Source organism: Alexandromys fortis, unplaced genomic scaffold (assembly GCF_014885135.2).
Source record: "Alexandromys fortis isolate MF-2015 unplaced genomic scaffold, M_Fortis_MF-2015_v1.1 scaffold_34, whole genome shotgun sequence".
NCBI classification, from domain to species: Eukaryota; Metazoa; Chordata; class Mammalia; order Rodentia; family Cricetidae; genus Alexandromys; species Alexandromys fortis.
In genome coordinates, this window is record NW_026067933.1 from 8,379,419 (window position 1) to 8,393,556 (window position 14,138).

At 42.6% G+C, this 14,138-nt stretch overlaps 1 protein-coding gene across 4 annotated transcripts in view; it reads right to left on the reverse strand.

The window, feature by feature from the left end:
- Positions 1-14,138, reverse strand: part of Met (MET proto-oncogene, receptor tyrosine kinase) — a 110,516-nt gene that overhangs the window by 22,351 nt on the left and 74,027 nt on the right. For all 4 annotated transcript variants that reach the window (XM_050145881.1, XM_050145879.1, XM_050145880.1 and 1 more), the window contains 4 exons: positions 13,770-13,988; positions 4,861-5,007; positions 3,114-3,270; positions 2,802-2,942 (listed from right to left, as the gene is read on the reverse strand). In XM_050145881.1, the coding sequence (XP_050001838.1) occupies positions 2,802-2,942; positions 3,114-3,270; positions 4,861-5,007; positions 13,770-13,988 (664 nt within the window). The remainder of the gene's footprint in view (positions 1-2,801; positions 2,943-3,113; positions 3,271-4,860; positions 5,008-13,769; positions 13,989-14,138) is intronic.

Genomic DNA, 14,138 nt, shown 5'->3' on the forward strand with positions numbered 1-14,138 from the left:
TGGTCACAGAGTGTTATGGCTACTAAGAGCAGACAGTTCGGACTGTGTTAGTGTGCTATATCACTGTTCATTTGAGGAGATTTGAGCATGGCTGTTTCCCATTAGCCTATCTTTACAACCAAAGCACTGTGAAAACTTCTAGTAAGATTTCTTTTGCAAAGGAATGGCACTTTCATGCCAAAGTCAAGGGGCTGTGGCACTGAGTGCTCTTAATCCCAAATGAGACAGAAGCCACTCGCTGCTTTACCCTTCCCAATGGCAACCATCACCCACATCAACGGTGGGACACCAGGATCACAGCATCTGGCTGGCAGGGTGGGTGTGCTTGGGCTCATGTGTGCATGCATGCGTGCATGTGTGTTTGCGCGTGTGAGATGAAGGGAAGGTTAGGTGAGCGGTTCTCCATCACACGATATTGTTTGCTTGCAAACAAAGAAGAGAATCAGAACACAGCAAAGCTGATGATGCCATGTCTAACCCCACTTATGCATGTTTAGTGTTTTCCTCAGTACATCTTTCTGTTAATAATACTTAGCCAGGCAGTAAGTCTCAGACTGCCTCCAGAAATGTTTCGGAGGGGCCTTTAGGGTCATAATAATCAGTAACACAAATAAAAAAAAAATGCAACCTCAATGGAAGGCTCTAGACCATTTAAGAGGCTCCTCCAAAGCTGGTTGGGTAAATAAAAAAAAGGAAGACTCCATTTCCTGGCTGCTTCTTCAATGGCAAGGAATCAGGTTCTCCAACCTTCCCCAGCGATCACACAGGCAAATGGGGCTTCTCTAAACCAGCTCCTTCCTTCTCACTTTCCAGACCTTTGCACCCAGAGAGCAGAGCTGTAAGTTCCCAAGGGCCTAGGGAACAAAGGTCCTCCTGAAGGGAAGTTCTACAGACGGAGCGGAGCCTTTGTTAAATTCAAGTACACAGAGACGCCAATATAGAGCATTCATGTAGACCCAGACTTCTGGGTTTCCATGGGTAAAATTGTCCTCCCCAGCTACAGAAAAAAAGGTCTGCACTTGCTGTGGGACAGGTTTGGATCCTGAAGCCCTACTGATCTTCCCTTTGGGTATCCCTCTTTTGCCCATTTAACTTTTCCTGTCTCCAAGAAGCAGATTCAAAGCAAGCAGGAGGGAGGAGTTTGTTTTCTTAGCCACGGTGACAAATGTTTGGCAAGTGAGGAATGTAGAAGATTAAGAAATCTTACATATATTACACATGCAGGCATGAACACATGCACGCACACACACATGCACACAGTAATAATAATAACAACAATAATAATTTTAAAAGTGAGAAAGCAAGCTGGCTCAGGAGGTAAATGTAATTGCTTACAAGCCTAGTGAGCTAAATTTGGTACCTGGAATCCACGTAAAGGTGGAGGGAGAGAACCATCGCCACAGAACTTTCCTCTGGCCATACACACAGATGTGTGCATAAACACACACACACACACACACGCACACACACACATCACACAATTTAAAGATGAAAAAAACCCTATGTGCGTGCTTGTGTGTGTATATACACTGTGCATGTGTGTGGAGGTCAGAGGTCAGTATTGGGTGTCTTCCTCAATCACTTCCACCTTATTTCCCTAACTGAATTTGCAGCTGCTCAGCCAATGGACTCTTAGGATTGGTGCCCGACAGGTCCAGGTCATGTGACTTTTACGTGAGCTCTGTAGATACAAACTCGGGAGTTCAAGTCCTCTTTCTGGGGCTGCAAACTTTCCATAGGCAGTCATCTCTCCCACTGAGGATAGCTTTTTTAAGAAGCAATTAGTTGCAAACCTCAGTAATCCCAGGTTAGAGCTATTAAACATGGATAAGAAAGACTAATTACATCTAACTTTTAACAGCATGCACTAAGCTTGATTTGTTCACATTCTTAAAGGATTGGATTTCTTTCCAACAGTGACTAGAGTCACTTGGGGCATTGAACAATCTCCAGAGAACCCACCTAAGTCTCAGGAAGGGCAACAAGCGGTGAGAACCTTCGAGAGCTGCCTGTCTCAGTGCTGGTGGCTTTGCCTGATGAGCAGCCTCTGACTCCTCGGTATCCACAACTGTCTGTGACTCACTTTATTTACCCAGTGGTAAATATTCAACAGGGAAATGCTTGCACTTGACTCATGTCCTGGAACTTCTAAAGATAATGGCCCTGATACAATATGAACCTTTTGCTTTGTGCAAGACGAGTTTAAATAAAACAATGTGCAATGCTCTGGCCAACCTGCCCATTCTTTGGGCTGCTGTTTTGCAAAGCAGATGATGTTGATGAATAGCACCACTGGAGGTTTTTCTTGGATAAGACTCAAAATATATTTGGGTCATAGATGGCTGTGGGTAAAAGCCATGCTCATTGAAAAAGCTTCAAAAGCTACTACTAATGGTATAATTCAAAAGTGTTTTTTTCTCCCAAATATAGCATTTTAAATTTATATTTAAATAGAAGTATTTTATAACTATACTCTTCCTGAATGGTTATAGAGAGCGTCTAGATTTTTTTAAGCATTGCCCTGAGAGAAGTGACTGCTCAAATGATTCTAATGGGAATCTGGCTGTGTGTGATCAGAAAGCTGGCAGATGCTAAAATTCCAATATGATACCTGCATGAGTTTGATTTTAAAGTGAAGGCCATGCAATTCTGCATCAAGTTAAGTATTCTTTTGGCAAAGGTCAACCTTTTTTTTTCCTACTTGTATAAAAATGTGAGGAAAAAGCAAAAAGCAAGAACAATGCCATAGTTCAAAGAGGTCTATGTATAGATATTTCTCAGGATAGTAAACTGAATTATACCTTCTGGAAAAGTAGCTCTGTAGTCTACAGACTCATTTGAAACCATCTCTGTAGTTGGACTCACACTTCGGGCACTTACAAGCCTATCCAAATGAGGAGTGTGTACTCTTGCGTCATAGCGAACTAATTCACTGCCCAGATCTTAAAACAGAGAGAGAAAACTTGTTAAAGACTTGGTTATCACAGGTCTCCGCGCCCAGAAGTCACAGGCTATATAAATGTTTACTATACAACCCATATGTCCCCATGGCAATATTAAATATAATTACTGTACTTCTACGGCAGTTTCTTAGACAATACCAAAATATACACCTTTAATATGCTTCCTCTTTCTCAGCCACAGGAAGAGCCCGAGTAATAATAAAAGGATTAGTGATATTGAGACCACACCGACAATCAATCCTGTGAAATTCTGATCTGGTTGAATGATCACTTTTCCAAGGACAGTCGAAGAGATTGCTTGCTTCCACTAGAAAAAAAATGAGAAGGGAAAGTAAGAATTTGGCCAAGCTTGATACAAAATATACTATCTATGTGGAACCAAAGTTCCTCTGTGATCCCATTAGCACCTCATGGTCACCATTCTAGAAGTTGCATTATGACATTCAGAACAAGAAATTCCTCAATTTTGCCCCAGTGTTTGGGTAATTAGGAAATATTGATTAACTGAAGCACAGCTATGATACTTAGATAAACAATAATAGTCTTTGATCTTGAGGAACTAAAGTATATATGAAGGGAAATGGCTAGGTCAACTATTCTAATGATACCACAGAAGTATGAACCAATAAAAAGTAATTATGCCCCATTTGTGGAGGGCGGAGTGCATAGCAGAAAAGATTTCTCATAGGAAGGAAAATCATATTATAATAGGATAATAAAGCCCCGTGTTATCTTTATTTCACTTTGATAATAATCTCGTCAGCATTTCTTCCAGCCCCAGGGCTTTGTGATTTTTTTAAGATTAAAGGTCATTTTGAAATTTCTCCTCTAGTGTCCACATTCAGTCTCAGATTTTGTAATTCTTTTGTACATTTCCATTTCCTAACACTTTCAGAAGACTTCAGAAGCCCCTGAAAACTACTTTTTCTTGGGCAAGCAATATCTGGTATATATAAAGTAAGACATCAATCAGCCATAAAATGGAATGAACTACAAAACACTTGCCAAGTAAAATGAGCCAGATGCCAAAATACAAATATGGTATGATTTGACCTGCATGAAATACCTAGATCAGCAAATTCATAGAGAACGAAAGATTAGAGGTTACATGGGCTGTTGGAGATTAGGGTATGGCATTCTTGTTCACTGGATACATAGCATCTGCTTGGGAAGGTTTTTGAGTTATACAACACTGATCGTTACTCATATGACAAATACAACTCATGTCTCTGAATTGTACATTTAAAATTAATAAAAAGGCAAATTTTATGATATACGTGTGTTACCAATATTTAAAGAAATTAACAATCACGCCATATCTAGTCTATTGAATTGTATACTTCAATTGGCAAATTGTATGGTATGCAAGCTATATCACAATAGAATATTAAAAATAATGAAGGCATATTCTTGTCCTGTGTTGTCTGATTTAGCCGTGTACGTGGAGGAAGATAGTATTCAACAATTGAGTTTCCACCTTCCTCTGCCATGCAGACATATCTCTATCTGCTTTTATGTACAGCGTTCCATGCGCTGGGACCACTGACGCGGGAAGGCCTCTTGGCTGGGTGAAAAGCGGAAGAAGGGGCTCTCTTGCGTTTGTCCTTGTGCCTTCTGAGAATGACAGCCCATGTTGGCAAGAGTATGGGATGGCGGAGAAGTAGTGTTGGTACGACGGCTTCTGAGACTACACTTCTAACCCAGGGGAAAGAGACAGTGTAACAACAACAACAAAAAAAGCCTTCAACATTTCCCAAATCACAGCTAGGAACTGAGGCTGAGCTGATGAGCCAAAGTCAACACACAAATGAGCCTTAATGATTTATTTTAAGCCTCCTGGTGACATAATTGCACTGGCATCCTTATTTACATCATGAAAGGCACGCAGGAACCCCACCTCTATATTTAGCTCGCTGTTCAGTTTCAGCAGGTCGTTGGGGACCGTACATAAAACAGCTTCGGAGTGCCAGTATATGCTCTCGCAGCTCCGATTTCCAACTCTCAGCACTTCACCTTTGACCGCTTCAGGGTCAATATCATTTCCCTGAAAGGGAGAGGGAAAACAAAATGAAACGGTCATTAACACTGCACAGGTCAGCAGGAAGGCTGGCAACTTTAGAAGGCGCACACAAGAACACAGCGAACGTAGATGATCTTTTCCAAGACGTCTGATTTTTAGGGTGCTCATTTTCGGGGCGGGGGGGGGGTTGAGCCGGCTGAAAGGGAGTGTAAGCATTTCAGGACACAACCAAGGCAGGGATGAGAAGATGCGCTATCCCAACAGACTGAATTTTAGAGAAAAGGAAAGGGGATCTTGCTTATGTCCTTATTCTGAAAACTCTCATGCATAATCGTCTTATTACTGACTTCAGGCCCAGTATGGGTGTTTGACGAAAAGAAAGCCGTTTGGAGTTTAGTGGCTAAGCCTGTTGAATTGCTTAACACTGCCTTTTGTAATGATTCACTTTTAGAATCGCACGGAATGCTTTGAAAAATACCAATGCCAAGGTCTCGTCTCCAGAGAGCTAATATAACTGCCCCATCGATACATTCCTTTTGCTGTTTGGCTGGGAAATTCCTTTTCATTCTTCTTGCCTGGTTGAACCCTGTACACAAGTAAATTCATTTCAAAGAAATTCCCTGAAGACGCAATCATTAGGACCCGAGAGCACATTACATTATTTTGAACAATTATATAGTTACTTGAGGACTTTTACACATTACCCGATTTGACATAGTTAACTTGAGTTAGCATCAGGAATGTTTAAAACATCAACATTTTGTTCAAAAGACCAATCATTAGCCTTAGGAAAGAAGTGCAAACATAAATACAATTTTTCATACCAAGACTTAATGAATAGTTATTTATTAGACAGGTTGTTACTTGGAGGAGAGAGCTATCAAAACCTATTACTATTTTTCTTATGGACAAAGAACAGCTCCTAATAGAGACAGCCCAGCCCTGCAACTTTGTTTTCCATACTGAGTATGTCCACCAACTGCTTCCCTTACAGTATCTCATGGAATTTAAGGCGAGAAGGTCAGATATATTTCTAGAAAGAGGAATACCTGAAAGAAGGTGCTTCTTTATATTCCGAGAACCCGTGGAAGAAATGAATGCAGACAAACCTTATCCTTATCATATTTCCAGAAGCACTAGGGGCAATCTATTGATCTGGGTCAGGCACACAGGGTAATTCAACAGAGAAGCACATAAATCTCACGGGTCACTTTGGGGCTTGAAAGGACAACTTGTTGGTTAGGTCTAGGAAGGGCGCAGGCCTTACTCACAGGTTGGAGGGAATTCAGAGAATGACAGAGAGAAGAGATTAAAGAGCTCCAGGGCTTGATTTATGGGAGAAGCACTCACATGTGCCTTGTGGGCTTAGGTAATAGCTAAGGGTGGGGGAAGGGAGGCCCGCAATGCATGTCCCCTCCAGAACTCATTTTTTCAGGCTTAGGATCTCCTAGGATATTACAACAGAAGAATAGAGAGCCGAAAGACTGAATCCTTCTTGATTCATAACCATCAAAGAGCTCGCGATGAGTACTGACTTAAGAGAATATGTTACCACCAGCATTGGATATGAAAACTGCTTTTAGAGTTGAAAACATAGATACAGTAAGAGCAATCCCAGCAGCTGTGACAATAAAAGAGGAACTGATATCAAAGCAGGAAGAATAAAAATAGAGGCGGCTTACTTTTTGTATTTAAAGTAAGTGTAGCTTTATTAAGCCAGGGAAGCGAGGTTTAAAACTTTCATTGTTGATATTGACTAGTTATTAAGTAGAAGAATACATGTGAAGAATCAGCTCAGTTCGGCAGGCATGCAAGTGACAAAATATGATTTCTAATAAAATGGCATGAGTGAGAACTTCATTTCCTTAGGCACAAAGAGCAGCTCAAATGCCAACGATCTCGTTCTAGCCTGTAAAGACTCAGGGGGTATTTGTCATTGCTGATTTATACGAGGGGAGCTAAGCTTCAAGAAGGGTCTAAGCCACAAAGCTAAGCAAATTCTATCTGACACAAAATCTACTTCCCACCCAATGAGTGTTAGCGCCAGGCCCAGTTACTGCAAATATGAAGATGGATAGGAGCTTCTGCCTGCCACGGAGATGCTAAAGCAAAAGCCAGCGACTGCCCATTTGTCCCCAGTGGTGACATTTTGTTTGTGCTATAACAAATAAAGCTTGTCTGTGGGTCAGAGTGTGAGGTGCCACTAGTTAGCCATAGAGGCCAGGCGGTCGCGGCACACACACCTTTAATCCCAGTATTTGGGAGTCACACACCTTTATTCCTAGGACTAGGGAGGTGGCGACAGGGAGGGATATGGCTGGGTGGAGAGAGGAATATAAGGCAAGAGGAGACAGTAGATCAGGGCATTCAGAAGACTTAAAGAGACAGGATACCCTCTTTGGTCTGATCTTTCCATAGAGGTAAGAACTAGTGACTGACGGCTCTGCTTCTCCAAAGACCAGCTAGAAATCACACTACGATCCCCTTACCCCCATTCAGGTTGTGGGATGCCACTCATTCACGACTGTGACAAAACAGAATAGAAAGAAGCAAAGGTGGGTAGTATTTATTAAAGCAGCACTCTAGTTGACAAGATCTGACAAGTGTTTGTAGCCAGGCAGCCACAGGAGAGTTCACCAATGACAGCGTGAGGTACAGGCTGCTAGCTAGACAGAAGCCGTGCAGTGAGGGCGTTAGCAACAGACAAGAGACGTGGTGGCTGCTGTGGTGGCATTACACTTTACTTAGAGAATCTGAGCCCTTCTCTATAGAATTCAGGCCAAAATTCTGTCTCAGAAAGCGTCAAACCAACCCCACAGGATATCCGCAGGAAACGGGGGGAATAGCGTCTAGGAAATGTGAGAAAAGCTGGATGGACCGAAATTCAACTAATTTCATCACTAGCAACTTGGGAGTCTTTTTAGAGACCCTTCCTGAGACAGCGTGTTAACACAAGCACCTCCTATGTGCCCTGAAGTACCTTTCCTATAGAATAACCATCAATGTGTGCATCTCGGGGAAATACTACTTGAGAATAAGGTATGAACACCATCAACACGAGTACGTCTGGATGCTGGGCCAAATGACGAGAAGAAAGGAGGGAAATCTGACCTCACACTAGCACAATGGGATTGGCTTGCAGTAAGCTACCGAGAGAAGGGAATAGGCCAACCTTTAGCTGGCTGGGGCACCAGGTTGATTGGATTGGCCCAGAGTGGTACTCCTTTCTATATGTCCTTGGTGCCGAGACAGTGATGTCTAGTTCCTTACCTGTAACCCGCATACTTGTTCTCATGTTCGCAGAATCAGTTCAAGTCTCTAAATCTCGCTGTGGCTCATCTTGAACGACTTCTTCTTTTTATGAGGTTCCTGCTCTCCTCTCTCTTTGAATTGAATTTTCAGAAATGACTTTTGAAGCACCCCTATTGCCACATGCACCTTGAGCACAGCTCTAGGATAAGACAAACCCCCAGGACAGCCAGAAGTAGTCCCGTTCCAGCATCGAATAGGGCACTTCTTTCTATAGAATCTATGCATGTGCAAAAAACTTATATAAAATGACCAGGGGAAAGCATATCAAATTTTAAATGTTTGAAGAAAGTTTAGAGCAGGGCTAGAGAGATGGCTCAGTGGTTAAGAGCACTTACTGTTCTAGAGAGCCCGAGCCCAGTTACCAACACCCACATGGCTTATAACTCTGGCTCCTGGGATCCGCTGTCTTCTTGACTCCACAGGTACTCACACTCACACCTGCACACACACACACACACACACACACACACACAGAGTTAAAATAAAACTTAAAAATGTTTAGAGTGAAATAGATAAGATCATCTGATAAAATTGGGATTATGGGGGTGGGGGAAGAAGGGAGGGCAGAAGGAGAAGAGGAGGGAAGAGGGGAGGTGGGAGGAGAACTTGAGGGAATGGGATAATTGAGATGGAGGAAGAACAGAGGAAAGAAATATCTTAATTGAGGGAGTCATAATGGGGCTAGCAAGAATCCTGACTCTAGAGAAATTTCCAGGAACCCACAAGGATGACCCCAGCTAAGATCCTAAGCAGTAGAGGAGAGGGTGACTGAGCTGACCTTGCCCTGTAGCCAGACTAATGAATATCTTAAATGTCACCATAGAACCTTCATCCAGCAACTGATGGAAACAGAGGCAGAGACCCATAGTGGAGCACTGGGCTGAGCTCCCAAAGTCCAGTTGAAGAGTGGGAGAAGTGAGAATATAAGCAAACAGGTCAAGACCATGATGGAGACACCCACTGAAACAGTTTACCTGAGCTAATGGGAACTCACCAACTCCATTCAGATGGAAAAACCAGCATAGGACCAAAGTAGATCCTCTGAATGCGGGTGACAGTTGTATGGCTGGGGTAGACTGTGGGACCACTGGCAATAGCAGCAGGATTAATTCCTACTGCATGTACTGGTTTTTGGGGAACCCTTTCTCTTTGGATGTATACTTTGCTCGGCCTAAATATAGTAAGGAGAGTCTTGAACCTTTCCCAAAGCAATATGCCTTACCCTCTCAGAGGAGTGGATGGGGGTGAGGTGGGGTGGGGAAGAAGGTGGAGGGGAGGGAGTGGAATTGGGATTGCTATGTAAAATGAAAAAAGATAGTTTATTTTCTCTTTTAAAAATAATAAAATAAAAAAGTTTAGACCTATTTCACTCAAATAAGGGTGTAGAATCTATTGTCACATGATAGAAAGTTTCACTATTTTGAAAAGTATTTTTATATTCATTAAATGAAAGAGAAACACTAACTCAGTGAATTGCATGGAATTTGGACTCAGGAGAGTTGAGTCTGAGTTTCAGTTTGCTATTAGCTCTCTGGGGGACACCAAGACAATTAAGTCAATCTTCTTAAACCTGCTGGCTGATTTATTTATTAATGGGGACAATACTCACTGACCTCCTAACCTCCAAGGGCCACATAAGATTTAAATCGAGTAACATACATAAAAATCCTTGTGTTGACTGTAGAATCCTTCTTAAACATGAGCACTAATTGTTGACAACAGCCCAATGTGCACTCGCAAAGAGACTGTGACACTCACAGACGTCCTGGTGAACTTGAACTACCTCAAACATCTATAGGTTCCTGATCTATTACCAGGAGAGACCAATGATTTGTCTTACTGGGTTCTTTTGCACTGAATGTGGTTGTCCCCTTTGTATAGTTACCAGGCCAAATAAGTCACTGGGGCAGAGCCCACCTCTGGGACTGAAAACTACCACGACCCTTTCAAAACCAGTGATTCTTACTGGTATATCTGGTTGAGGAATGCGAGCTTCTCTCGGCAGTAAACAACAAATTTCATTGTATAATTTCCCCATAGATCTTGCTTTCCTTTCCCCCCCTGGCCTAGAACCCTTATCTTCCTATCTCAGTTACTCACAATGGGGTTAAAGTCATAGAGTCAGGCGCCACTGCCCCTAACTATCAATCACTTCTCCTCTTCCTCCTTATGTCCCCTCTCCTTCTTCTCTTTCTCGTCCTCCTTCTCCTCTTCTTTCTTCATCCTCCTTCTCCCATCCCTCTCTGCCTCCCCTCTCCTCCTCTTCTTCCTTTTGCTTCTAGGTTTTGTGCATGTGCGTGTTTTTTAGTGTGGGTATTTTGAGTGCAGGTACTGGCATTGTCCAGAGAGTGAACAGGATCCTCTGGAACTAAAGTTGCAGGTAATTGTGAGGCCTCTGGTGTGGGTGCTGGGAACCAATCCTGAACTCAAGTCTTCTTTAAGAGCAGTAGATAGTCCAAACCACTGAACCACCTTTCCAGCTTCCACTTTTTTCTTTCTTTTTTCTTTTAGTAGTGCTGACAGTTGAGCCAGCTGGCTAAGCACCCTACAGCCAAACCACATTTTAGCACCACATCACTTTCATTAACGGGAGACAAATGCACTGTGCACTCATGTTTTCAATGGCAGTAAAACAAGTACAAGAAAGCGTTTTAACAAAGACACTCCACTGGGGGTCCAAGAGAGGCAGAGGTTTCAAAGTGATCTATTTTAGAAACCGATAAAGGATTAAAGTGCTGCCACAGCCAATAGGATCACACACCTTAGATTTCCTCCTGTACGCACAGAAATGGAGTATGGGAAAAGAGCAAATCGTGTCACTAAAACAATTGCCCCACGCTGCGCTGTCACCATGGGAACACAGCCTTGGGACATGGCAAGTGCTATAGACTTGTTAGAGAAAATAAGTGAACTTTACATAGTCAAGAAAAGCGACTGCTTTGTGCCGGTCTCGGCGGACATTGGGCCATGTTGGAAACACCACTGACAGACTTAGGATGACGTCAAGCCATGCTTTTCCTGGTCCAACAACTTCACGGGGCATTGAATAACTGCGGTTTAATTTATAGAAAAAGAAGTTTTCTCTTCCACCAAACACTGGATTTGAAGGGGTAGATAAAGAACCCCTTGTATCTAATCTGTCCATCCTAGACACTGGAACAGGAATGGGGAGGGGGAGAGAGGCTTAAGACTATTTACACACAAACCTTTGTTTTCATTAAGAAAAGCCAAATGGAATCTTTCAAACAGCAAACACAGTAATTGTTGAAAGCGAAAGGTCACACTAGATTAGTTTTATTGAGGAAAAAAAAGAGGAAGTGATAAAAAGCTCTTTCTCTTTTTCTAAAACCAATTAAAGCAGCAGACGAAAGAACTTCGGTGTGGCAAACACACTGTTCAGTGAAGCAGGTTTGTCCATTTAATTTCATGCTGGGTTTACTTAATTATTGTACAAAATGCAACAGAGAGGTTAGCGATTGTGTGAGTGTGCCTTTGTGCAGAGATAAAAATCTCCCCGAGAGAGCAGAACTATTTCAGCGGAAATGGCACTCGCTTGGAGATGACCCGTGCTGCCCACATCACACCTGAGTAAGGCCTACTCTGCCGCTTGCGTTGCTCATGTTAGCACTCAACTGCTCTCTGAAGACAAACATTTCCAGTGTCTCACAAAACAGGCTGTGAAGGATGACTATTTTGCTAAATAGGTGGACTACGGAAAATTCAAATCTTGATCATTTTGCTAGTTTTCTTATCATCTGAAGTAAAGTTAACTGGAATGACGTCAGAGAGCTGATTCGAGTCCCCCTTCTGTATTCTGCTTATTCCATTACTTCTCAAACCCTAACCCGCCTTTAGTGATATTTGTCTGCAGCAGGCTGTCTGGACAAGGTGCTCTGTTACTATGTTTTCAGGAGCTAATGTATTCCCAAGGTGGTAGGAATCCAGATCCATTTATAAAACAGCTTATGTCTGACCATACCTATGAAATGGCCCTGTGGGTAAAGGTAAGTTAACTCTCCGAAGTCAACGCAGAAAGCTGGAGGCTGTGCCATGCATCTCTGATCACACTTCTTCTATGAGCTGGCAGGCAGAGACAAGAGAATTGCTCAGAAAGTACAGGTTGCCGGGCAGTGGTGGCACACACCTTTGGTTCCAGCACTTGGGAGGCAGAAGCAGGTGGATCTCTATGAGTGTGAAACCAGCCTGGTCTACAGAGTAAGTACCAGGACTGTTTCACAGAGAAACCCTGACTCAAAAACTAAAAAAAAAAAAAAAAAAAAAAAAAAAAAAACCTTAAAAAATGTGGCCAAAACCCATACGGGGGAGAACTCATTATTTTGCTAAACAGGCTGTAGCCCTCAGACTTCATTAGGGGACTGTCTTGTACATTAGATAATGGTTCATAGAGAAACTTAGAACTTGTCACAAATGGAACATTTATATCACTCTCTCCTCTCTAAGCTTCAAGGACTACATCTCAGAAAAAGGGGTAGAAAGATCACCAGAGACAGAGCTGTGGAGGAGTGACTTCTGACATGGGGGGACTCTTCATTCATGGACTCACAGTTGCTTGAACAAAAACCTGCACACGAGCCTGCACCCCTAACTAGGAGCCATTGACAGCGGTTGGCGATTTGGAGATAGATGATCAATTGTTTTAAGAGTGTGGTCCTGCTAGGTCAACCACAAGTACATTTCAGTGGATGGCCCCACGTCTGTGAATATATGAGATTGGATTGGCTAGGCTCTTTAAAAAAAGAGGATATGAAATTAAGAGGGGGAGGGAAGGTATCTGGGGGGAGTTCAAAGGAAGAGCTGGGGGAGTGAATATGGGAAACATACACCATATGTTTACAAAATTACCAGAGAGTTACTAAAATATCATATACACACATATAAGGAGAGAGAGAGAATGCCATAGAAACAAGGTACAAAAAGAAAAGGGGAAAAAAACTATGAAAAGTTGACCTCTGATCTTCAAATATTTGCTTTGGCATGTATGTTTACACACACACACACACACACACACACACAGAGAGAGAGAGAGAGAGAGAGAGAGAGAGAGAAAACTTCACAAAATACACACTATAAGGAAATACAAAGCTGCAACCAATGCATTTCCATCAAGGCCCTCACTGTTTATCTTCCGGTAAGCACATTTAGGTGAACCACACAAGGGAACGTAAAACATCATCAGGATAGCATCACGGGGAGCCTGTTTGACAGATTTATGCTCAGCATTTGTTACTTTTCAATATGTACACAAGGAAGGGGTCTTAAATGCTTCATTAAAAAGCAATGCATAATTACACCCATCTTTTAGTCTTATGCCAAAAAGATTTGTTTTCAGTGCTTTGATATTTGTTGGTATAGAATAAGATATAATGCCCAGATACAATGACTCTATGGACATGGCTATGAAGTCCACAACGCGATTCAAGTTCATTTAAGAAAGTATTTTACGCAATTCTTACCTTAATTTCTAGTACATTTTCGTTGCCCATTGAGATCACCACTGGCCTTTCAAAAGGCTTAAACACAGGATTATGCACATAAGCGAGATCAAAGTGCTTGGAGAGGACCCCGTCCAGCAGGAAGAAGGCTTTGGTCTTCAGGGGGAGTTGCAGGTCCAGCTGTTGCAGGGAAGGAGTGGTGCAGCAGATGATCTCTGAGTTAGAGCGATGCTGGCATTCCTACGGGGAGACAGTTTCCCACCGTCAGAGGACCCAGGCAGCACCGACACGATTCGGCTATCGCATACCTTCAGAATCCACCCACACCACATTGTCAAAAATGGTCTCCATTTAACTTCCTAACATCGAAGAACACATTTCAGGAAACAT